This window comes from Panthera uncia, chromosome C2 (genome assembly GCF_023721935.1).
Source record: "Panthera uncia isolate 11264 chromosome C2, Puncia_PCG_1.0, whole genome shotgun sequence".
NCBI classification, from domain to species: domain Eukaryota; kingdom Metazoa; phylum Chordata; class Mammalia; order Carnivora; family Felidae; genus Panthera; species Panthera uncia.
The window spans coordinates 67,388,321-67,415,131 of record NC_064810.1 but is presented as its reverse complement, the minus strand read 5'-3'; the positions used below and the strand labels follow the sequence as shown (position 1 = coordinate 67,415,131).

General features: G+C 37.8%; 1 protein-coding gene across 4 annotated transcripts in view; it reads right to left on the bottom strand.

Moving 5' to 3' along the window:
* SEC22A (SEC22 homolog A, vesicle trafficking protein) overlaps nt 1-15,774 on the bottom strand; it is a 68,024-nt gene extending 52,250 nt beyond the window's left edge. For 3 of the 4 annotated variants that reach the window (XM_049628303.1, XM_049628305.1, XM_049628306.1), the window contains exons 1-2: nt 15,717-15,774; nt 9,814-10,014 (exon numbers count right to left, since the gene is read on the bottom strand). In XM_049628303.1, the coding sequence (XP_049484260.1) occupies nt 9,814-10,014; nt 15,717-15,763 (248 nt within the window). In that variant the 5' untranslated portion in view covers nt 15,764-15,774. Of the gene's footprint in view, nt 1-9,813; nt 10,015-14,791; nt 15,448-15,716 lie in introns of those variants that run through there. The other variant, XM_049628304.1, reaches the window with a different exon arrangement.
* Nucleotides 15,775-26,811: the final 11,037 nt, after the last annotated feature.

Sequence of the window (26,811 nt, the reverse complement as noted above, 5' to 3'; positions counted from 1 at the left end):
CTGTGCAACTCCACTCCTCCCTCTCTGCATTCCAGCCACACTAGTGTCATTTCAGATCCAAGGGATACCAACCTACTCCCGGTCCTCCAACTTCCAACCTGAGAAACTTCATGAATTCTGTCTTCCCTACTTGCAATGCTCCCAACCCAACCCCGTCTCTATCATGGCTCCAATTCTGACATGGTTGATCCTATTCATCATTCTTGGACTTAAAGACCCTCCCAGAGCACACAATATAAATGGATCGCACCCTTATGGTTGTATCATAGCAGTTGTTATTTTTCTCCATGTAACTAGCCCAGTTTGTAATTAGATATTCATATGTTTATTTGTTGTAATGTCTCTTTCACTAATACCTATGCTCCATAAGAGCAGAGATAATTTCTGTAGGGTTCACCACTGTATTCTTAGCAACTAGAATATTTGGTGTCTAGGATACAATAAGTGCTCAATAAATTAGTGAATATATGAGTGCAAAGATGACGTCACTCATTCACTCATTTACACACTAATTTGTTCAACATATTATGCACATATAATTGTACAGCCCAGCCGTGTCTACACAAAGTATCTACATAAAGCAGAAGCTCAATAAATATTTGAGTAAATTTTACAGAACAGAGTACAACTTCACTTCCTCTTCCAGTGTTCCAAGAAGGCTCTAGGGTTCAGGTCAGTGAATTTTCAACATTCCCCTAAAGACAGAGATGTTCTCAGATACCATGCAGAATTACTCATCTACAGATGGCTATACATATCTGTTAGATAGGTCTACTCTCCTCTTATCATGAACATTACTAATACACACACACACACACACACCAAAATTTTTCCTGTCGACACCCTGAGCACAATTTTTAAATTGCCATTGTTTTCTTCCTACTTTGCTCTAATTTCTTTTTTACTTCCCTTCTATTTCTGGGCTTTGGTACCAATGGGGTTTGGTCTTTAGAGCAACTGTCTTTCTTCTGGCCAAGGAATTTATCCATGCTCATTACATCTTTGGTTCCTCCCCCCAACAGTAGGAACTTCTTTAGGGCCTTCTAGGATCAAGTGTGTCTTAAACAGGTAAGGCTGACAGAAAAGTTGAAACTGCAGATAAGGCGTATTTACCCCTTTCAATCACTTCATTAAAAAGCTAATTCTGGGGGTGCCTGGGTGGCTCAGTCGGTTAAGCGTCCGACTTCGGCTCAGGTCATGATCTCGCGGTCCATGATTTCAAGCCCCGACAGCTCAGCGCCTGGAGCCTGTTTCAGATTCTGTGTCTCTCTCTCTCTCTGACCCTCCCCCGTTCATGCTCTGTCTCTCTCTGTCTCAAAAATAAATAAACGTTAAAAAAAAATTTTTTTTTTAAAAACAAACAAAAAAAAAGCTAATTCTGTCATGTATCCAAGCAGGCCATACCTCAAGTGATTTCTAAAATCCAATAAAATAAGCAGTTTTAAACATTAAGCATTTTCTAGTATCTGATTTTATTTATGAACTGTCAAAGAAATTTTACACATCACCAATGAAACACTGACATTATTAGGACAACTGTGGCCTGATGTACCAAAGTAAACAATGAGTGAAAGCAATGGTCTTCCCCACAGCAAATACAAAGCACCTCTCATGCATATGTCTAGCATTCTACTCTACAGACTCTGATTTCAAAGACCAAATCTCCACCTGCCAGGCACTTGCAATAAGGTGCTGTAAATGCACTCAAAACAACAACATACAAAACAAGAAAATAAAACTGCATTTTGTAGCATGCTAAATGACAATGTATATAGCAAACTATTAATAAATTGAGCCAGTAATAATTAACATTTGTATTCCCTACAATGGTACGTACCATTGTACCATTACACATAGAAAATCTGTCAATCCTTTGTAGCCTCATTTGCCCTGTGAATAGCTTTCATGGGTGAAGAAAAGTTCTCCAGAAGGACATGCCATCTCTAATCTGTTAAAATTGCTAAGTGTAAGAAGATTATTATTTTTTAAACTTTATATATATATATATATATATATGTTTTTAAAGTAATCTCAAAAATAAATAAATAAAATAAAGTAATTTCTACACCTAACATGGGGGTGAAATTCATAGCTCCAGGATCTTGACTTGCATGCTCCACCGACTGATCCAGCCAGGCATCCCAAGAAAATTATCATCTTTGAAACAGAACCTTTCATGCTGAATTCCATTCCCTAAAATAAAGCACTTAAACTTTTAAATATAAGAATAAGTTGGACACTATGAAAGTGAGTATAACTTACAGATTTTATTATCACCAAATATGCCTAATAGGAAATAAAGTGAAAGCATGACTGTGCCATCACTGGGCGAGCAGAAAGAACCAGAAAGAAAACTCAGTAACACTGAGTGTCTCCCATGTGCAGCATTCTACCAGGAACTTCTTTTCTCACTTAGGCCTCTCTTATGTGGCCAACTTTCAATTATCCTCCACTGGTGAAGAGATAAATTATGAATACATTATCCAATGAATAAAAGACCCATTTAGGGGCACCTGGGTGGCTCAGTCAATTGAGCATCCAACTTCGGCTCAGGTCATGATCTCAGCTCATGGGTTCAAGCCCCACACTGGGGTCTGTGCTGACAGCTCAGAGCTTGGAGCCTGCTTCGGATTCTGCATCTCCCTCTCTCTTTCTACACCTCTGTCTCTGTCTCTCAAAAATAAATAAACATTAAAAAAAAATTTTTTAAAGACCCATTTAGGGGCGCCTGGGTGGCTCAGTCAGTTGAGCGTCCGACTTTGGCTCAGGTCATGATCTCACGGTCTGTGAGTTTGAGCCCCACGTCAGGCTTTGTGCTGACAGCTCAGAGCCTGGAGCCTACTTCGGATTCTGTGTTTCCCTCTCTCTCTGACCCTTCCCCGTTCATGCTCTGTCTCTCTCTGTCTCAAAAATAAATAAACATTAAAAAAAATTTTTAAAAAGACCCATTTAGTCACTAATTTTAAACCCATTATGTAAGAAAATATTTATTAATATGCAGCATGCCAGGTGATAGCAACTTATAACAGTAAGCAAAACGAGAATCAGAGAATTTTAAGTGGGCAAAGGATTACACCATCCAAACCTTGGATGAAACAAACAGCAAGAAAAATCTGCCTATGAAGTCCCTCATTTTCTTTTCTGCAGAGTTAATCTATCCCTTGATTCATGCTCTCCCACTAACTCTAACACCTTCACACCACAAAGAATGAAATCTTGACTTTTTAAGATAATCAATCAAAGGTAATCCCTCATTTACCTCTCAGTGGTATCCCAAAACTTTATGGCACCTAGAACTCATTTTTCCACAAAAACTGTATTGTAAGAGAAATGAGGTTCCAAAACCAGTTCATAAAAGCCTACTTAACATGTATGTGGTTGAAAAGCTGTTTTATATATATAATATATATATATATAAAATATATATATTATTATATATATATTTAATATATATTATATATATATTTTGAGAGAGAAAGAAAGAGAAAGAGAGAGAGAGAGAGAGAGAGAGAGCGCGCGCGCACACTAACAGGGATGGGGCAGAGAGAGAGAAGAGAGAGAATCCCAAGCAGGCTCCACACCATCAGCACAGAGCTCAATGTGAGGCTCAATCTTATGAACTACGAGATCATGACCTGAGCCAAAATCAAGAGCCAAACGCTTAACTGATGGAGCCACCCAGGCACCCCATGACTCATCAATTTTAGACTTCACACATACTCTATTCCCCATTATTTCTCAACCAAAAACAGGAGGGGGGAGGATAAGTTTCACTTAATTCTCTTCCCTAGTTAATTTTTCTCTCCATAAAAAGTAAAAAGAATTAGGAGAGTTACACATGCACCTTATAAAGAGAGAGGTTAAAGGTAAAGGGAGGCAATTCTTTTACCAGAGTATAATGTGAATGCTGAAGCTAAAAGACTATGGTTCATATATACCATTTATTGGCTTTCTGACTGTGATTAAGTTTCTTAAGTCCCTAAGTCTGTTTCCTCATCTGTAAAAAAGCAGTGGTAGTACTACAATGGCTAACTGTCCAACAACCCTTCTCTCCTTCCCTTTGGGGAATTCTCTCCAGCTCTACTACCTATTCTATATGACTTTGGTAAAGCTGTTCATCCAAAGGGTGGACATGTATCCAGGATCCAACCAAAAGTACCTCAGCCCTCTGGCCACAATGCTATTCCAGAAATGGGCCACAACACAGCCAGACTAATAAAGTCCTTTCCCTGAAACATGGAGGGAGAGGGCTGGCTCACCTGAAATGAAGTATGCCTACAGCTGGCAGTAAAGTGTTTTCCTATACATGGAGAATACCTATCTGCAAAAGGAGAGAGAGGGAAGAAATGAGAGAAATGAGAGAAATGAGGGAAGAAATGAGAGAAATATTCCTGATAACAACATGAGTCCCTGGCTCCATTTAACTCAGAAGCCAACCTAGCCTTCATAGAACGCTTTTTTTTTTTTTTTTTTTTTTTTTTTTACTTAAGCTAGTGTGAGTTGTGTGTCTGCCCTGGACAATGCAAAAGAGCTGTTGCAAAATTGAATGATAACGTAAGAAAAGTGCCTGGAAACTGCAGGTACTTAATAACTGGGTCATTGTTGAAGTTGTTATTCTTATAATCAGAAAATAGCACCAAAGAGTGAAAGAAAAGCACTGCAAGAAACTAAAAACAAAAGGCAGGTAAGCCTAAAATAGCATTCCTGGCTAGCGATAGTAGTTTGTGGACAAATACAGAGAAAGTAAAGACTCAGGTAAAGAGAGAACCTATAAAGCTCACAGACATTATCAGACTTAAAAAGAATTCACAGTGAAAGAAAGAACTGAGAAATTTTATTTCTTGCACTAAAATTCACAGTAGAGTATGACTGACCTCCCAAAGCGGTTTACATTTTCGTAAGAGGAGTATCTCAATGTTTAATGAGACCTCAAAATGTACAACTATGATTTTCAAACTCCCAAAACCAATCTCAAAATTTTAAGATCCCACATGACACGACTTAATTTCATATGGTTCATAATTATTGCTTTAGTTATTATTGTTTCCTAAGTTCTGACATAGGTTTATATACTAAACATTTATGACAATTTAAGGAAAGTTTCCTTCAACTTATGGAATAGATAAATTCCTTAAAGTTTTACATAGAATTGTACCATCAGACCCTTGAACAATGCTGGGGTTAGGGACACCAACTTCCTGCACAGTCAAAAAACAGCATGAATTTTGACTCCCCAAAACTTTGACTACTAATAGCTTACTACTGACTGAAAGCCTTGCCAGTAACACAATTAACACATATTTTGTATGTTATATGTATTATAGACTGTATTCATACAATAAGTGAGGGAAAAGAAAATGTTATTTAAAAAATCATAAGAGAGGGGCACCTAAATGGCTCAGTCGGTTAGGCGTCCAACTTTGGTTCAGGTAGTGATCTCATGGCTCATGGGTTCGAGCCCCACAGTGGGCTCTGTGATAACAGCTCAGAGCCTGGAGTCTGCTTCAGATTCTGTGTCTCCCTCTCTCTCTGCTCCTCCCTAGCTCACGTGTGCTCTCTCTCTCAAAACTAAACATTAAAAATTTTTTTAATCTTAAGAGAAAATACATTTACAGTACTATACTATACTTATTCAAAAGAATTAGCTTATAAATGAACCTGTGCAGTTCAAACCCGTGTTGTTCAAAGATTCAACTGGACCATGAGAAGAAATCACAAAACTAAATTATGCACCCCCTCAACCACCCACTAACCAACAAGGCAAACTGAAGTATTTTGACAAAATGAAGACTTAACTCTATGGCACTTTGAACACTGCCATACTCCCAAAACAACCATCCCTCATTTAGCAGCTAGTATCTTATGCGCAAGGCACTGTGCCAACATAAGCTCCACAGAATGGGCTCCATCAGCTGAACTCAAGTATTCAGCCACTACAATGTGGTAAAGTTCATCATTTTCCTAATACAGGGTGGGTGTGGGGGAGGGGAGGAATTTAGTTTTAAAATGTTACTCTCCCAATTTTTTTCTCAAACTCTATGGTTTTTCTCTACCTACTGCACTAGAATCCAGTGCAAGTTACCATCTGATTTAGCATATAATTACATACTTATTAGCTACTATGTTTTGGTTCTCAGTGGTATTCTGCAAAGAGCACCTCAATTTCTACACCAATTTGAAAACCACAATGCTAAGAGATGAGGAATCATTTATAAGCCAGAGCAGATCAATTATCTCAGTGAGCTATCTAACTACAGAGAAAGGATATAGAAATTTAAAAATAAATTTAAAATATGAAAAATATAAATGAGAAAGAAGTCAAGTAAGTTCTACAGGCAATGTATGAAGGGACTGATCATGAGAGAAATAAAATAATAGCAGCAAGGAAGGGGATTCAAGAAAAAGGAGGCCATAGGCCGGGCTTCAAGAAGGCAGACAGGCAGCCTAGTGCCAGTCTCAGGCTATGCTATGATGCTATAACTGCAAATCTCTAAATTTTATCTGGCAAGCTCATGGGTAGTTAGAAAAAGAGGTGTCACAAGAGAATTTTAAATACTCAGGTAATGTATAAACCCCCAATTTTATAGGGATTTTATAATTCAGTCTAAATGTACTGTCATATAGCATGAAAACCTCAATAAACTAGAAAACAACGAACAAGTCCTCTAATCAATGATAGAAAATACATAAAACCCAGGTTCTTGTCAAGAGTTAGAATTAAACTTATCTACTATTCAATCCTTTTAAAAAACTTGGTTACAAAAATAATGTGCATATAGGCTTTTCTAGGTGTGGTTCTGAAGGCCATGTAATCTATTTATTCCTTTAGACATTTCAAAATTGTCAGATCAGGCCAGATTAGACCACTGCTGATTCATCTCACTCATAAACTCTCTCTCATAAAATTGCTTTTTGCATTATGTCATTTGCTTACACTGAGGAATATTGTAAGAAAAATCATAAGCTCATTGTTATGGCTGCTGGAAGAATGCTATCCAAATGCTGTCCCTCTTTACATACATCAGGTCTCAGTAACATGAAGAGCAATGTTCTTATCCCCTGGACACTGTAGCCTGTAAATGATTCATCCTCCTCCTTTGTTTTGGCCATAAGGAAGCTCAGGGCAATATTTGCAGTCCTTTTCAACAAATAAATGGACTATGCAGTTTGCATCTCCAGAAGGAAATGTTACTTCAGTTTATTATTCTCCTATCTTTATCTCTACCTTTATGTGATTCTCTTTCCTGTGCTCTTGAATTATTATATTTTTTTGTAAACTGCCTCACATCCTTTGTGGAATAAGATGAGGTACAAAGAAATAATACAAAATCTAGAACTCAAAACAGAATTGGAGGAGTGTTAAAATTTTACTACATGATACTATACTTTGAAGAGAATACAGAAAGAAAACCCATTTGCAAAAAAAAAAGCTGTTCTTTAAAGTCCAGGATATCTGCCAGAATTCATATGCATTCAAACAACCTTCTATAATTCTGACATGTGTCTACTATACTATATAATATCAACTGAAACTCAGAATAATGACCAAGGGTACTAAAAGAGCCTATTAAACAGAATATTAAAATGTTTCCAGTTTCTCTCCATAAAACAAAAGTAGGTTAGACATCATTTTAAATATATTTTAACCATCACCACCACCACATTTTCCAGTTAAACCCTTTGAAAACCCAATTTAATGATCTTACCATTATCCAGGTGATCTAAATAATTATGGACATTCTGTAAGGGTCTATTCTGGGCATCTCAGAAACTCAGTGGGCATTTCTACCCTCACAGTTTCAACTTCTATGTGAATGATTCCAAAATCTCTACCCATCTCAATGGACTGCCTAGTCACAACCTCATGTAAAATACCCAAGATAGTGCCTAGCCTAACCCTTTCCAAAGACCTCTTTGTGTCCAATTCCAAGGTTTAAGTCATCTTTGGTATTCCATCTCTTCATCTCTGGTATTCCATCTTATCAGGCTTGACCATTTCTTCTTTTGAAGTGTCTCTGTGGTTGGCATTTTTCTTTTCCATTTGCACTTACATCTTATTAGTTCAGGCCCCAATTATAAGTTAATCTCTTTCTCAGACTTTCCACTTCACTGCCTCAGCATTGTTTTTTACCAAGTCACTTCCCTCAAACCTGCAATAACAGCTTCTTTTAACCTATTACATCAAAGTGACATCCCTCAGTCTGAACTTTCAGGGAAATCCAGGATCTGGCCTCACACTAATTATCTGACATTTCCCATAACTATCCCTAAATCACCATTCACTACACCAGGTCAAATGGGTGAATGTACTCCCAGTGCTAAGTCATTCTTTACTCACTCTGCCTTTCCTCTCTACACCTGAAACACCCTCTTCTCTGCCTTAACCAAATCTTATGAATTCTTCAGGACATGGCTCGTGTCTCATCTCAAAAATGAAGCCCTCTCCTAATTATATCCCTTGTGGACCCTGTCCTTATCTGATTTCTTTCTGTATGCAAAATCAGTGTCAAACTTCTGAAGAGTTAATTGCCTCTGTTTCATGTGCATGCTCCCCAAGGGGTTCTTATCTATTACCATGGATTTAATTATAAATAAGCTGACCCCCAAATCTAAATCTCCATACTTGTCCTTCTTCACTAAATGTCAGACTTACACATCCAGCTGCCTACCTGACAGTGCCTCCTGAATATCTACTGGGCATCTCAGACTTAACACGTCCAAACAGAACTCTTGATTTTTACCAAAAAACATACACTCTCCAATCTTACTCATTTCAGCCCCATTAGCCAAGTAATTATGGACATTCTCTAGGCCAAAAATCTAGAGGCAACTCTTGATTATTCTCTTTTCCTCACATCCCACTACAATCCATTAGGAAGATTTGTTGGTGCTACTCCCAAAATACAGCCCCAATCCAACCATTTCTCATCATTATCACTGTCATTCAAGTTATAAGCCATCACCTCTAAATGAACTGCTTTAAGAGTTTCCTAAATGATCTCTCTGCTTCTACTCTTTCTCCTTTAGAGCACATTCTCCATACAGCAGCCAGGATGATCTACTCAAAGCCAAAACCACATTACATAACTCTCCAGCGGGCTTCCTATTACATTAGACTCAATCCAAACTCTTTATCACAGCCTAGAATGCTCTATGTAACCTGTCCCATTCCTACCTTTCTGACCTCAGCTTCTGCCACCACTGTATTAATTGTCCATACTGCTTCAGCATCTCTGGTTTTCTTTCCATCCCTTCATCAATATCAAAGGTCTTCTGCACTAGCTATTACTCTGCCTTGTTCTTTAACCACAGCATCCTTCACATGACCATCTTTTTTCTCATCTTTTAGGTCTCTGCTCAAATATTGCCTTTTCAGAGAAGCCCTAGACTACCATAAAGTCACTCTACCCCATCACCCAGTGTTACCATCTTTATATACAATAAATACAGATGAGTGCTATCCTCTCTCACTAGAATGTAAACTTCTTAAGTTCTTTGAGGTAAAGTATCATGTACAATTTTTTGTATTTCCCATTACAGTTTGCCTGGCATGTAAGAACACCAATAAATAACCTAGTGACCAACTTATAAAATACCTTCGATCTACAAAACTATAAAAATTTCTAAAGCCAGATTTAAACACAGAGAAACTGCAAAAGGGGCAATGACATGACTACTGCTTTGTATAAGTTCAGAACCACGTGATTCTTGACTTGAACACACTTTCCTAATCACTCACTGATTTTTACTGCAACCACTTAAATTTCATTCGGATGGCAACCACTCGGTAAAGAGAGCAAACTGAAGTCTTACTTAATGTTATAATGTCCAGTTTTCAGTGTACATCTATCAGGAAGCTGAGCCAGTTTCTTCGAGAGCATTTTAAAATACTTCCTGCACTCCTGCACGCCTGTGCCTTGTTCATAATCAGTAGAAGCAGAAAGTGGCAGCCCATCCCTGACACGAATGACTGATGCAGATAAAATCATAGACATTTCAACCAGCAGAGAAGACCTGAAACAAAATGAACAATTTGGGTTAGATAAAAAAACTATTCGCCTCACTAATAATCAAAGATATACTAATTAAAACAATGACATACTACACTTTCCTTAATAAATTAGTTTTTAAAAAATAATACTTGCTTCTTTCTGGTGTTCTCATAAGTATCTACAGAGGTAAATATTGAAATATTTACTCAAACTAATTTGGTGATATTCAACAGAGTTTAAAAATATTTATGCCCTTTGACCACAATATATAACCCTATCCTAACGGAAGTAATCAGATTCAGACATTTTAAACAGAAAGACATTCTTTCATAGAAATTGCCAAAAACAATCTAAACATCCAACAATAAAAGAAATGGTTAATTATAATAAATCCCTATGATGGAATATAAAGCACAATAGTTATGTTTGTAAAAAACAGTTTAATAATGTGGTAAAATCCTTATATTAGGAAAAAAGCAGGATAAAAACTGCAAATGTTGTTTTCCATAAAGACAAAAAGAAGGGAGAGATAAATGGAGAAATAGATATTAGAAGGAAACATGCCAAAATTATAATAATGCTTATCTCCAGAAAACAGGATTATGTGTGATTGTTATTTTATAATTTCCTAAATTTTCATAATATCCCACAATGGCCATATATTACCTTTATAATAAGAAAAAAATTATTCATAGTAAATCTTAAAGCTAAAGGAATAGTGGTTTTAATACTGCTCTCAATCTCTTTATACCAGAAAATCATAATGGTCTCTTTTATTATATTCTGATCATGCTTCATAAAAATAGATAAAAGGACTTCACAGGCCAGGTCTGAAAGAAATCAGGTAAACGGAAACTTAGATTTAAGATATATAATACTGCTCAAATTTTAGCTTGTATAAAAACTATTGGAAGTTTGGTCAGAAAGGCAGATTTCTGAACCTCCTCCCACCCCCAAATTCTGATCCATTGACTGTGGGGTGGAGCTTGAGAATCTTCCATTTTTAACAAATTCCCAGGTAAATGCTATGTTTAGTTTCTACAGATCATACTTTCAAAAACACTAAATTAAAACATGTTCACAGTCTGAAATTAAGTGATAACTCTTTCCTGACAGGCCTTCAGAGCATAATGCTACTAAATACTGCTTTGCTAGCAGTAGGGGCAACGGTGAACACTGAAAAATTTGCTAACAATTTCATAGCTTTTTTCAAGATATTGTATCTCAGGGACTAAATTAACCCTTACCTGCCCTGTTCAGATAGGTCAAGACTATCTCATTCCAAAAATGAAAAACTGAGTTAGTTAGAATATTTTAAAATGCCGCAGAAAACCAATCTGGTACCGAATCTGGAAATTAGTACTACAGCTCCTAGCTTTTGTTGCTATGTAAAGTCAAAATGTGACTATCCATTCATGATGGTAATTGACTAGAAACATTAACCCAAATAACAAAGTTAATGCATCATCTTTTCATGGGGAAATGAGAGGAATAGATAGGTATCAACATGTCCTTACTCTTTAATATTTCTCTCCTCCATTCGTTTAAAATGAAAAAAAAAAAAAACCAACAGAAATTAAATTAGCCTTTACCATAATGGGATCTTCCAACAAAAGTTCCAACATGACATATTCAAATTGTTTTTTTCTATTCAATCAGTTTCTTTCCTTTTCTAAAAGCAGTAGCAAGAGAAAGCTGGGTTCCCTCAAAGGATGATATCTAAACTAAAAACCCCTATTAAAAACTGTTACTATGTTTTGCTTATTAAACCATAATTATGATATTTAGCTTAAGAATAAGAAAGTAGGAAAATGTCTTACTTCATACCTTTAGGCATGTATTATTTAAACATAAAATGTTTTCTTCCCAAAGTTTACTGCAACACAATAAGTACTCGGGGAATCAACATGAGAGCAGGGTTGTGACTTCTAGTTTTCCAAACACCCATATTCCTAGTATTTAAAACTAGACTGTATTATTTTATGCCTGATCTGTCTAGGATCTCAACAGAAATATTAAGAATAATCTTTATTACAGAGTGGCAATTTTCATGTAATTGTCAGTTACTCTTTTATGAATTAAAAACAGAAAGATATGATTCATATTTCCTAAAATATATACTGAGAAACAAATACCAACCTGCAAATTCCATTCACTTAACAAACATTTATTGAGTACATACCAAATGCCAGGGACTATGCCAAAGGCTATTCCTACCCCCAAGAATCATCAATAGATGAAAAGAGCAAACACAACACAACCTGTGTGGACCACCACTTAGCTAATTAGAAAACCATTGTTAGACAAACCTGCATTTCAGATACTCCTAATACATTTGGGCTTGTAACCAAAAGCACAACACAGCACTGATAGTCCCTGTCAAAATTCTTAAAAGGTTGTCAGAAAATTGCTTCTATTAGTAGATAAGATTCTTCTGAAGAGAACAAGTTAAATCTCTTCCTCCCAGAGTCATTTGACCTAACATCCAAACCAGTGAACTAACAAAAGAAACTAGTATGACTGTCCAATGAATAATGTCAGGCTTAACTAATTTGTAGATGGACTTCAATCACTTTAGGATAAGCAATCTCTCCTCTATCAACTAATACCTCCCTTCTCTTTCTATCTTGGATTCTTAATGCAGTTCCTTAAAAAAAAAAAAAACACTCCAATCTCATCTGGATTATGATAGTAGAAAAAGGTATCCACCCACATGAAGACCAAGCTAAGGTTAGAGTACCTTTAGAGTCTAGGCACAGTGGTGGTCGGGAAACCAAGGAAGCGTTGGGAGGAACGAAGGAAATCAAGAGGTTAACATTTGCATGGGGAGATTCAGGGCAATAGTAGTTTTATCAGGGCCATAGGTATATTTTTAGCATGATCCATTTTCCCTCACCTTTAACCCTGAAAAAAATCTGTCTTTAGATAGCAGAAAACTCATAGGGATTTGGGTACTGACCTGCATATCCTTTCCTCAAGAGCAACTGCTAAAGGAAAAAGCCCAAATTAGAATCTAGGTAGGTCTGGGAAAACATTTACCTAGAGGCTGATCTCTTCTTCAGAACCTTGTGGGGTAATGACTGTGGGCCACCAGGAAGGCAATTTCTCAAAAAGTAATTAACAAAATCCAATACAGAAGTATATTTTATATCTACTTTCAACAAGATGCTTTCATAATAGGTAAAAACATTTCATATTGCGTTAACGACTCATATTTTAAGTTCATTATTTCCCAAACTTAATTATCCAACTATCCTTTTCAGAATTCTTATATCTACATCGCACTTGTACTATTATTTACCTAAAGCAGCCTTTCAACTGACTTATTTTTTGCCCTATCCTTAGCAATAATATCTGTGAAATCAGTTTTGAGGTGTTACATTTTTCTAATTTAGAGAATTTTTTTTGTTTCATCCAAATGTGTGTGTTTAATTTTTTGGAAAATTATTTAATGTTCATCTGCTTATACTCAAATTATCTTGCATGGGAAACACTCCCTTGGTACATATTTCACTGAAAATGCTGGCTGAGATCTGTGGAAATGGGGGCAGGGGTTTTGGGGGGAGAAAGCTATACTAATTATGGCACACAGGGTGGGAGCAAGATTGAGTGAAAAGGGAAGGACTCAACAGCCATAGGTTAACAGAAAGACACTTGAAAGACAGAACTTAAAAGAGGAAAAGGGGAAAGAGTGCCAAGGACAACCAGAATTTATTTTATGGCTTTGCCTATGCCCCCACCTTACCAGAAGCCTTCAATACTATTATAGGTGCTTGTACTACAAAGTATGTATAAGACCTCAGGCTCCAGAGTAGATACCCATATCTAGGAACAGGGCCCTCAATACATGCACAAATTGTGAGTCCCCAACAGTGAGGTAGGTATAATCTCCATTTACAGATGAGGAAACTGAAGGTCCCTTTCTCAATGTCACTACGAATATACAGCAGAACTGGTGCTTAAACTTAAGTATCTTGTATCTCTGTATCACTGTGCTACATCAGTCTCCTTAAACCAGCAAGGAGCAAGAAGCCAGTGATACAGAAGCTTTCTAGCTACGCTTTGAAATAATAAAAGACCACCTTACATTTTCTGTAAGAGGCAGTATAACAGTTAACAGGATGGAGTCTGGAACAAGTGCCTGGGTTCAAAAACTGGCTCCACCATGTGCTAACTGTAAACTTGGGCAAGCTTTGCCTTTCTGTATTCAATTTGCTCACCTATACATTGTGGTCACTAATAGCACGTATCTCCTAAGATTATTTTAAAGACACTAATAGTATCTACCTTACAGAGCTACATAAAGAACCTGAAACATCACCTTGAAGACTGAAAGTGCAATATTGCTTCTTATTATTAATTTACTGACTGCCCTCTAATTATCAGGCACTTTATATACTACCTGATTTAAGCCTTCCAATAACCTATGAGATAGGTACTATCAGTTCCATTTTTCCTTTGAGGATATTCAAGCTCAGAAAAGTTAAGAAATTTATTCAATTCTTAAATTCGCAAGTGACAGATTTAGATCCAGGCCTAACTCTAACCACCCTATGAGATACTGCCTCACAACGTTTTCAAGTTTCTTACTCAGGTATTTGGAAAGTCACAGGCACCCCTTTGAAAAGACCTAGGCTTCTTTTAAACATCGATATAAAACACAGATTTTTAAAAAATCAATTCATACACACACACACACAAAGGTACTAAATTGGTTATCATGGTTCTCAACATAAGAAATGTCCAGATATCCCATTAATTTAGGGCATGATCACACATATCAAATACTGAAATACAACCTTCAATAATGGAAAGTGTTGGTACTGTTTCAAGTACTACTTCCTTATAATCTCAGCACGTGAGCAAATTCAGAATGTAGAAAAGTGATTGTTCCACCTGTGAGATGGGATTACAACATCTCGCGTCTGGTGGCTGACACTTTAGCCCTGGACTTTGCCTTGGCTGTACAGGCATAGGAGGGACTGGTTCTCAAGCTCTCCAACTGCCCCCAAGAGGGTGATCCAGGAAACTGAGGAGAAAAGTCCAAAGTTGTTCGCTGGCAGAGAGATTCAAGCCAGCTGGGGCTCGGCCTCCTATTTTGGAGCCCTCTTACATCTGTGGAGCCAATTGCTCAGGTCTCCTATAAGCCACATTGCACCCAAAGTGCCACTAACGGGCCTTAAGAGGCTTCTTTGGCCAATGAGGTCAAATCTCTGGGCTCAATGCTCATTAAAACCCCACTGAACGCAAAGTAAGCCACTAGTTCAAATCCCACCCTGTTTTTAAAAAATAGGAAATGCCACATCAAGCTCTCTGGTCCACCTAAGTAGCCTAGGTAGATGGCCGTGTTTCTAGCAACTGGACGCCAGGGAATGCCCCCCGCTGCTGGCAGCCCACAGAGACTGTCCCTCACCCGGGGTCCCCTGCCTGAGCAGTCCCATACCCAAGACAGGTCAGCCAAGGGGCAACTGCCACTCGCGCGACCCCACAGCCCCGTTAAGCTGAAGGGGAAGAAGTCCCCGCAATCCCACCCCTCCAATGCTCCGCAGCTCCAACCACCCGGCTCCCGCCCCCCAAGGCACGCGCTGGGTTCCTGCTCGGGAGGTCTGTAGTCGCGAGGGCGAGGGTCACAGCCGTGGCGGGAGGGAGGGAGAGCGAAGGGACCCAATCTTGAGCGACCCTAAGAGGGTTGAGGAACGAGAACTGGGAGGGGCCAGGTCGTACCTGTCGAGCCGAGACCCGCCGCTCCAAGTGACGCGCCCGCAGTGCATTATGGGGCCAGGGAGTGGCCTTTCCTTGGGGCAGCCCCACGTCCAACGTGGCTGGCGCCTGGCGGGATCAAGCCCCGCCCCCTCCCTTCGGCCCGCCCAGGCCAATCAGGGTCTGTGGGAAGACACATTGGCCCGCCCCCTCCCCAGGTCCGAGCTTGTCCCGCCCCGTTCCAGGAAAGATTGGCAGCTTTTCACGCACCTGCGCCAAGACTTTGCAAAGTCCTCTGGTGACAGCTAATGTTGTCCTTCACAAATGAAGCTAATCTCTCCTGCTGGTCGCCGGTATCTGGAGTCAGTTCGTCTCTCACGCGGCCACACAGCAAACATTATCCAAGGAGCGGGGGGAAAAGCCCCCTCTGAGTGAGCAAGAAAAGGACTTGTCCCATCTATCACCACACAAGCAGGCACCTAACCTTGGCAAAGAAATGCCAGATGCAGACCCTACGGCCCCTTTCACCCTTTGCCTGGACATGCATTATTAAATAAACACTTGATGACTGTGTATCACGTGCCAAGCCCGGTGTTGGGCATTGGGTTACAGGAAAGAACATAACACTGAATGGAATCTAAAGTGTAACAGGAGCAAGAGATGTTAAAGCATAAATCATTACATAATTATAAATTGTGATCAGTACTATGAAGAAAAACTAGTGGGTGTGATGATGAATTAATTTTGGACTATCAGGGAAGATATTTTTAAAGAAGTGTCTTTTAAGTTCCAGGTATATGAAACAACCTTAAAGGATGTTTCAGGCCAAAAGAACATTAAGTGTTAGGTGGTTGGGGCATGAAAGAAATTGGTTTGTTCTAAGAAATGAAAGGAAGTCAATGTGGTTGAAACGAAGGGAGCAAGCTTGGGCTGAGATGAGACAGAGGCCAGACCATGCAAGCTCTTATTGGCCACATAATAGATTTTAGACTGTATTTTGGAATGTATCCTAAGGTTAATGGGCAGCTAATATAAAATGTTAAGTAGAATCTGATTTACATATTTAAAAGCTCACTCAGGCTATTTGTGGGGAATAGTTTGGAGGAGGTCAGGAGGTGTTGCTGAAAGGTCAGTTTAGGGGCAGTTACATTAGTCAAGGCTAGAGATGATGGTGGCTTAACCTAGGGTAATGGCAGTAGAGACAGTGAGAGTTAGATAATTTCAGGACATGTATAAATGAGAGGTGGAATCTAAGGACTTGATAATGGATTGATTTTCTGGGAAGAGTAAAAAAAGAGGAGCATTAAGAATGACTCCCTAAGTAACTAGATGGATTAAGAAGGCTTTTACTGATTCAGGGAACATAGAGGAGCAAATGGTTTTGGATACAAGTTTGAGATGCTTATAAATGAGGTGTCAAACAGATTTGGATGTTTAAGTCTGGAGGTCAGAAGAAATGGCTAGACTAATTATATAAGTTTGGTGGTTGTTGGAATGGGTTAACCCAGTAATTCCACTTATAAGTATATGTGCAATAGAAATGTATTCATATGTTAACCAAAAGACATATATAAGAATGTTAACAGGATGAGCAAATTTTAGAATATTCATATAGTGGAATAGCACACAGGAAAGAGAATGAACATTTTACAACTACACACAAAACATGGATGAATTTCACAGTCATAAAATTGAACAAAAGAAGCCAGACACAAAAGTTGTTTTTTATATTATTCTACTTGTATAATAGTCAGAAACAGACAAAAATAATATATGGTAATAGAAGTTGGGATATTGGTTACCTTTAAGTGTTATTAAATTTAAAAAGGGCCACTAAGGGGGCTCCTGGAGTTCTAATACTGTTGTTCTTGATCTGGGTGTTAATTACACCAGTGAGTCCAATTAATGAAAATTCATCAAGCTATACACTTAAGATTTATGCAATTTTTCAGTATGTATTGTATATATATATATATATATGTATGTATTTTTTTTGAGAGAGAGAGAGTGTGTGTGTGTAAGCAGGGGAGGGGCAAAGACAGGGGGAGAGAGAGAATCCCCCAAGCAGGCTCCATGCTATCAGCACTGAGCCCAACGTGGGGCTCAAACTCAAGAACCATGAGATCATGACCTGAGCTGAAATCAAGAGTCAGATGCTTAACTGACTGAGACACTCAGGCACCCCTTAGTATATATATTTTTTATTCAATAAAAATTTTACATTTTTAAAATGTTATGGGTGGGGAATCTGGCGGGCTCAGTCAGAAGAGCATGCAACACTTGATCTCAGGGTTGTGAGCTTTGGGTGCCATGTTGGGTGTAGAGATAACTTAAAAAAGTGGAATCTTAAAAAAATAAATAAAACTGATATGGGTGATCTAGCCATCAATAAGTTACTGGTACCAGATAACCTTCCTATCACAAACAATAGAAAACTGGACCAAATCTATGAAACAAGTGTTTTCAGACACTGGACAATAGGTACAGTAAGACTGTGATACTGGAAAGAAGGAAAACAAATAAGATGAGGCCAAAGGTTTCCCTAGATTTATTTCTGGAGGTATTTACCTAAGCACGGGATAGAAGAAAGCCAAACGGAATACAGTTCTCTTGCAAAATGAGGAGAGAGAAATTGGAATTAGGAGAGATTCAGGCAACTTAAATCTGCAGGGCAGAATATCAGAGAAACAGCTCCAGAAATACGCATATGGGTCTGCATGAACCTTTAGCGTAGGTTTAAGGATAGACTTCATGAGGCTAGTTAAATAACAATTACTGGGGGAACTATAAGCTGAACAACTACTAGAACTTAAGTAAAGTTTAGAAACATTCAAGTTCTGACCAATTGGAATGAAGAAACCTTATTAAACACCTGGGGCATTTGCTAGGGATACCTCAGAAAGGCCACATTTTAGAGAGAAGGCTAAAAATAAACTAGCCCAAGATTAAATGCTATCCTATCCATTCAAAACAAAGCTGAAAAAGCTTATCTGCAAGTAATTAACTACTTGCTTGAATGAAACTTAATCTTTAAATAAAAACAAAATCCAGGCACCAAACCAGTAATACCTATAATGTCCATTATTCAATAAAAAATTACTGTATATGTGAAGAAGTAGGAAAGTGTGAACAGGAGAAAAATCAGTCAATAGAAACAGACCCAGAAATGGTGAAGATGATGAAATTAGCAGATAGGAACTTTAAAGCAGGTGTTATAAGTGTGATCAAGAATTTGAAGAAAGACATAAATGTAGTTAAAACAATGGAAACTATAAAAAAGAATCAGAACCTCTAGAGTAGTAAAATATAATATCCAAAATGAAAATTTCATTGGATGGGCTTAAAAGCAGCTTAGACACTGCAGAAGAAAAGATCTGTGAAGAAAGAAACTGTTCAAAAGAATGAACTATAACAAAGTGCAAGGACAAGTAAACTTGAAAATAAAATGGACAGAGCCTTAATAACCTGTAAAACAATACATATGTTAGTTATCTAACATATGTGTAACTGGAGATGCAGAAAGACAGGAGAGGAAATTTTTTAAAATATGAAGAAATAATAAAAGTTTTCTAAGACTGATAAAAAATATAAACCCATAGGTCCAAGAAAGAAAAACAACCCCAAAAATGATAAACACAAAGAAATCCTTACCAAAGCACACTACACTCATACAGTTAAAAATCAATAATTAAAAGAAAATACTAGGGGCGCCTGGGTGGCTCAGTCTCAGTCAGTTAAGCATCCAACTTCAGCTCAGGTCATGATCTCAGGGTTCTGTGAATCCGAGCCCTGCATTGGGCTCTGTGCTGACAGCTCAGAGCCTGGAGCCTGCTTCTGATTCTGTATCTGCCTCTCTCTCTGCCTCTCCCCAGCTTGTGTTCTGTTTCTCTCTGTCTCTCAAAAATAAATAAATGTTTAAAAAAAATTTTTAAAGAAAGAAAATACTAGAAAAGATCACAGAAAAAGCCACATTCTATATAAGGAACAGACAACAATTACTACTGACTTCACATCAGAAAGAATGTAAGCCAGAATATAATAGAATAAAATCTTTACAGTCCTAAAAGAAAACCTCTGTCAATCTAGAACTTTATATCCAGCAAAAATTATTTCAAAAAATAAAGGTGAAATAAAGCACTTTCAGACAAACAAAAGATGAGAGAATTTGTTACTAGCATACCTGAACTATAATAAATGCTAAAGAAAGTTCTTCAGATTAAACAAAAATGATTCCAGATGGAAATTTGAATTTACACAAAAGAAACAAAAACTGTCAGAAATGGTAAATATGGGAGTTAATATAAAGACTTTTCTCTTTTACAATTTTCTCTAAAATATAAATAATCATTTAAATCAAACACAGTAACCAGGGCGCCTGGGTGGCTCAGTCAGTTAGCGTCCAACTTCAGATCAGGTCATGATCTCACAGTTTGTGAGATTGAGCCCCACATGGGGCTCTCTGCTGTCAGTACAGAGCCTGTTTCAGATCCGCTGTCCCCCTCACTCACTACCCCTCCCCTGCTCGTTCTCTCTAAATAAATAAATAAATAAATAAATAAATAACTTAAAAAAAAAAGAATTAGCCACTATTGGCTTACCTAAGCTCTTTGAAAAAAAAAAAACAAACCAGTAACAATGTTTTGTGAGGTTTATATCACATGAAGAAGTAAAATACACATTAGCAATATAAAGAAAAGGAGACTGGATATAAGGATACTATGACTGGATATGGGATACTGGTATAAGGTTCTTACACCATACTTGAAATGGTATAATTTGAAGGTAGAATGTGATAAAGATATGTATTGTAAGACAAATGACTACAAGGAAAAAGAAGAGGTATTTAAAATTTAATCAGCCGACAGAGGAATTAAAATCAGAATGCTATAAAATACTCAATCGAAAAGAAAGCAAGAAAAGAGTTAAAATGGAACAAAGAACAGATAGATAAAAACCAAATAGCCTGGGCATCTGGGTGGCTCAGTTGGTTAACCATCTGACTTTGGTTCAGGTCACGATCCCACCGTTTATGAGTTTGAGCCAGCAGTGAACTCTCACTGTCTGTGCTGACAGCTCATAGCCTAAAGCCTTCTTCAGATTATGTGTCTCCCTCTCTCTCTGCCCCTCCCCTGCTTGCTCTCTGTCTCTGTCTCTCAAAAAATAAATAATAAAAAAATTAAAAAGAAAAACAAATAGCCTATATGACTGATTTACACATAACACATATTGAAAACTATATTAAATGCAAATGGTCTAAACTCTGCTTTAAAAGGCAAATTGTCTTATTGGATTTAAAAAATTAGTCAAGACCCAACTATATGCTATCTACAAAAAAATTCAGTTTAAATGTAATGACATAGATCAGTTAAAAGTAAAAAAAATGAAGAAAGAGGGTTGCCTGGGTGGCTCAGTCAGTTAAGCATCCAACGTCAGCTCAGGTCATGATCTCACAGTTTGTGAGTTTCAGCCCCACGTCAGGGACAGCACAGAGCCCACTTTGGATCCTCTGCCCCCCCTCTCTCTCTACTCTCTCTTTCTCTCAAAAATAAATAAACATTTTTTTAAAAAAAGAAAAAAAAAACCCAATCACTAATTTACAAAAAGGTGAAGTAGTTATATTAGTATCAAAGTGAACTTCAGAACAAGGAATATTATCAAGGTTAAAGAGGGATATTTTATAATGATAAGAGATTTATTTCATCAAAATAAGCACACATCCTAATAGAAATGCATCTAATAACAGAGCTTCAAATACACAAAGCAAAGATGGATAGAAGAACTGAAAGGAGAAGTAGGCAAGTCCACAATATAGGTGGAGATCTCGTCACTTTCCCTCAGTAAGTGAGAACAAGTAGACAGAAAGTCAATATGGTAATAGAAGACATGAATTAGCAACCAACTTGGCACAACTGATATTTATAAAACGGTTCACCAAACAACAGCAGAGTACACATTCTTTCCTAGCCAAGATAGACAATATGTTGGGCAATAAAAATAATTTTTTTAAATTTTTGAACATGTTTTTATTTATTTTTGAGAGAGAGAGAGCAAGCAGGGGAGGGACACAGAGAGAGAGGGAGACACAGAAACCAAAGCAAGCTCCAGGCTCCGAGCAGTCAGCACAAAGCCCAACACAGGGCTCGAACCCACAAACTATGAGATCATGACCTGAGCCGAAGTCGGACACCCAACCGACTAAGCCACCCAGGTGTCCTGGCAGTAAAAATAATTTTTAAAAAACATTAAGCAAAAGAAACCAGATACTAAAAAGTACATTATGTATTTGTCCATTTACATGAAGTTCTAAACAAATACAACTAATCTGTAGTGAGAAGAAAATCATAAAATGGTTGCCTCTAGTGGCTGGGTTGACTAGAAAGGGGCATGAGGGAATTTTCCGGAGTTGGTGATAATGTTTTCTCTCTTTTTTTTAAAGAAATTTGAACTTTTCTTTGTTTTATGTTTATTTTTGAGAGAGGGAGAGAGAGAGAGAGAGACAGAACATGAACAGGATAGGGGCAGAGAGAGAGGGAGACACAGAATCCAAAGCAGGCTCCAGGCTCTGATGTGTCAGCACAGAGCCCGATGCAGGGCTCAAACCCATGAACTGTGAGATCATGACCTGAGCTGAAGTCAGATGCTTAACTGACTGAGCCACCCAGGGGCACTCTATCTTGACAAGGGTTTGGGTTGCAGAGATGTATGCATTTTTCAGAACTCATTAAATGGTATGCTTGAGACTTTTGCATTTCATTGTATATAAATTTTATCTCAAAAGTAAAAAATAGCATAAAAATATTAAAGTCTATTTAGCAATTCCAAAACTACTTTCTGCATTTTCTAGGCCTCAGCAAATGGGTAAATACATTGAGGATAATGCAAGCCAGTTTCCTCACATCAGAGAAGATAGTTAAAAATAAGGGAGTTATCTAAAAATAAGGAAGTTACTTAAAAATAAAGGAGTTACTTAAAAATAAAGGAACATAGTGCCATTTCCACTGAAAGGAAACAGAGATCTTGGCGGAGGGGGGGGCGGGGATTTCATCTCAGTCCTGAGGCACAGAAGGAATAATGTGAGCCTGTACCATCTTGTGTCAGAAAGCAAAGAAGTACCAAAGAATGTCAGGACATAGGAGCCAGCTTAAAGGAATTCCCACGGATTCGGTCTGGGACATTATAAACATCAATCTAAACAGTGATTGTAATATTTTATAACGCATTCACTGGAATAAAAGTAATGAGTTAAACAAATAGTCCATAGTCCATACACATAAATTTAAATAATAAATAAACACATTTAAAAATAAGGAGGGAAAGCTTTTCCTGATAGTAGAACGCCAAGTAATAAACACCAAAGGAATGATGGAGTTAGAAAATCATGAACAGGTGCCAATGCCAACATTACTAGTCAAAAGTTGAATGAGGGACAGGATATTTATCCATTCTCCAAACATCTCCCCAAATTGCCTATTAAACAATGAAACAACCAGGAACTTTACAGTAAAGAAGTCTGGCAGACAATGATAATGACAATGCTAATTGCAATAAGCTAAAAGTCAATAAAAATCTAACCAAAGGTTCTGGGAGGATTACAAAGGGGTAACTGACTGAGCTTGAGAGAAGCAAAAAAAAAAAAAGTTTGTTTTACAAAAAGGGGTGATGTTTGAGGAGACTTACAGGAAGAAGAAAAGTGTATCAGGCAAACTGTGGTGGGGCATGGAGAATTTAGATATTTAGATATACACATGTGGAACAGCATTAACAATTCAGGGAACTGCAAGTGATCTCCTAGTGCTACAGTGTGGATGGGAAATGAAGCAAAAAGAAAGGCCAGACTTCAAAGAGCTGATATGTCAAACTACCAAGTTTGACTTTTTCCTGCAGGCAATGGGAAGGCACTGAAGGATTTTAGGCAGAATAATAGTAAATGCATGTATTCTTAAAAGAAAGAAAGAAAGAAAGAAAGAAAGAAAGAAAGAAAGAAAGAAAGAAAGAAAAATAAACCTTAGTGTTTTAAAAATAAACACATTCTAGAATGGTAAAAAAAAATGTCTAACTATAAAATAGCTATAAGAAAATAAGGATTGATTTGGCTTTGAGATAAAGAAATGTTTCTATGCATAAAAGCAATGAAGAAACCACAAAGAAAAGGATTAGAAGATCACATCAAAGTATAAAGTGTCTGTACATGAAAACAAATAAATGAAAATTCAGGCAACAAAATGAGTGAAATATATGCAACATATGACAAAGAATGCCAACATACCTCATCAAAATAAAAAGCTTCTGCACAGCGAAGGAAACAATCAGCAAAACTAAAAGGCAACCAACAGAATGGGAGAAGATATTTGCAAATTACATATCAGATAAAGGGTTAGTATCCAAAATCTATAAAGAACTTATCAAACTCAACATCCAAAACACAAATAATCCAGTGAAGAAATGGGCAAAAGATATGAATAGACACTTCTCCAAAGACTATATCTAGATGGCTAACAGACACTTGAAAAGATGCTCAACATCACTCATCATCAGGGAAAAACACAAATCAAAACCACAATGAGATACCACCTCACACCTGTCAGAATGGCTAACATTAACAACTCAGGCAGCAACAGATGTTGGTGAGGATGCAGAGAAAGAGGATCTCTTTGGCACTGCTGGTGGGAATGCAAACTGGTGCAGCCACTCTGGAAAACAGTATGGAAGTTCCTCAGAAAATTAGAAATAGAACTACCCTACAACCCAGCAATTGCACTACTAGGTATTTATCCAAGAGATACAGGTATACTGTTTCAAAGGGGCACGTGCACCCCCATGTTTATAGCAGCACTATCAACAGTAGCCAAAGTATGGAAAGAGCCCAAATGTCCACTGATGGATGAATGGATAAAGAAGATGTGGTATATATATACAATGGAGTATTACTCAGCAATCAAAAAGAGTGAAATCTTGCCATTTGCAGCTACATGGATAGAACTAGAGGGTATTTGCTAAGCAAAATTAGTCAGAGAAAGACAAATATCATATGACTTCACTCATATGAGGACTTTAAGATACAAAACTTCAAGATGAACTTAAGGGAAAAGAAGCAAAAATAGTATAAAAACAGGGAAGGGGACAAAACATAAGAGACTCTTAAATATGGACAACAAACAGGGTTTCTGGAGGGGTTGTGGGAGGGGGGATGGGCTAAATGGGTAAGGGGCACTAGGGAATCTACTCCTGAAATCTTGTTGCACTATATGCTAACTAACTAGAATGTAAATGAAAAGAGAGAGAGAGAGAGAGACAGAGACAGAAAATTAGGAACATGCCCATTGCAAATGGGCAAGGGCACTAAAAAGATAATTCACAAAAGAATTATAAGTGGTCGACAAACATTTAAATGGTAATTAAACGGGGAAACATCCCACTTTTCTAGAAGGAGCTATATTTCAGAGTAAATAAGTAGTCCCAGTTGATGAGAGAAAGCGCTGCTTAATAGAATAATAAAAATAAATATAACAGAAGGGATGACATTTATAAAATCATCACCTTGAACTCAAATGAAAACATTGATTCAGGCAGAAATTAGCCAGGTGGTAAAGTCAGGAGGTGAGTGGTGGATGGACAAAGGACATTCTTCTGATGCCAAAATACACCACATAGATTACTGTTCAGTTGCAAAGGGGAAAACCCACCCATCCAATGAAGTGGAAAGGTTGCTACCACTCTAATCCCAGGTCAATCTGAACATCCCCAATTGACTGTAAAATGTTATAGCTCAGCCACCTGATGTGATGCAGTAAGAAGTGCACATCACCTGTGATACATTCTTTCCAAAACAATGTTTAGCTTGAATCTATCATATCGTTACAGCTAGCTCCCCATTCACAAAAAAACACATAAAATTTTAATTTTTTAGACATAAAGTTTAAAAAAAGTCATCATTTAACTTTTTTTTTTTTTAACGTTTATTTATTTTTGAGACAGAGAGAGACAGAGCATGAACGGGGGAGGGTCAGAGAGAGGGAGACACAGAATCTGAAACAGGCTCCAGGCTCTGAGCTGTCAGCACAGAGCCCGACGCGGGGCTCGAACTCACGGACCGCGAGATCATGACCTGAGCCGAAGTCGGCGGCTTAACCGACTGAGCCACCCAGGCGCCCCTCATTTAACCTTTTTAAAAGAATCTTCCTCTTACTATTTTAATGGGTATCTTCCACACAAACTTTAAAAAAAAAAAATGAAATTGGGGGCGCCTGGGTGGCTCAGTTGGTTAAGTGACTGACTTTGGCTCAGGTCATGATCTCCCAGTTTGTGGGTTCAAGCCCTGCATTAGGCTCTGTGCTGACAGCTCAGAGCCTGGAACCTGCTTCGGATTCTGTGTCTCCCTCTCTCTATGCCCCTCCCCCACTTCTAATCTCTCTCTCTCTCTCTCTCTCTCTCTCTCTCAAAATTAAATAAACAGTAAAAAAAAAAAATTTTAATGAGATCATAGGGGCGCCTGGGTGGCTTACTTGGTTAGGCAACCAACTTTGGCTCAGGTCGTGATCTCACAGTTTGTGAGTTCGAGCCCGCATCGGGCTCTGTGCTGACAGCTCAGAACCTAGAGCCTGCTTCAGATTCTGTGTCTCCCCCTCTCTCTTCCCCTCCCCTGTTCAAGCTCTGTGTCTCTCAATAATAAATAAACGTTAAAAAAATTTTTTAAAAATGAGATCACATTCTACATCTTGTTCTACAACTTGATGATACTTCATGGACAATCCCTCTTCCTACCCCATCTGTCACTATCTGTGGATTTACTTCATTCTTTTTCACAGTGGCAGATGGTAATACGGATGTATGGTAAGTTATTGAATCACTTTCTATTAATGGATGTTCAGGTTCCCTTTTCATGCCATTACAAATATTGCTATCACAAACACCATCAAATGTACATCTATGTGATGTATTTAGGTAGGACAGATCCCTTGAAATAGAATTTCCTGGTTAAAGGGCATGCCAGATTGTTCTAAAAAATCCTATACTATCTTATACCATAACCAATAATGTGTGCAATTTTCCCACGTCCTCAAACAAAGCTGGATTTGTATCATCAAGCTGTTTCATTTTTTCCAGTTTGAATAGTGGGGAG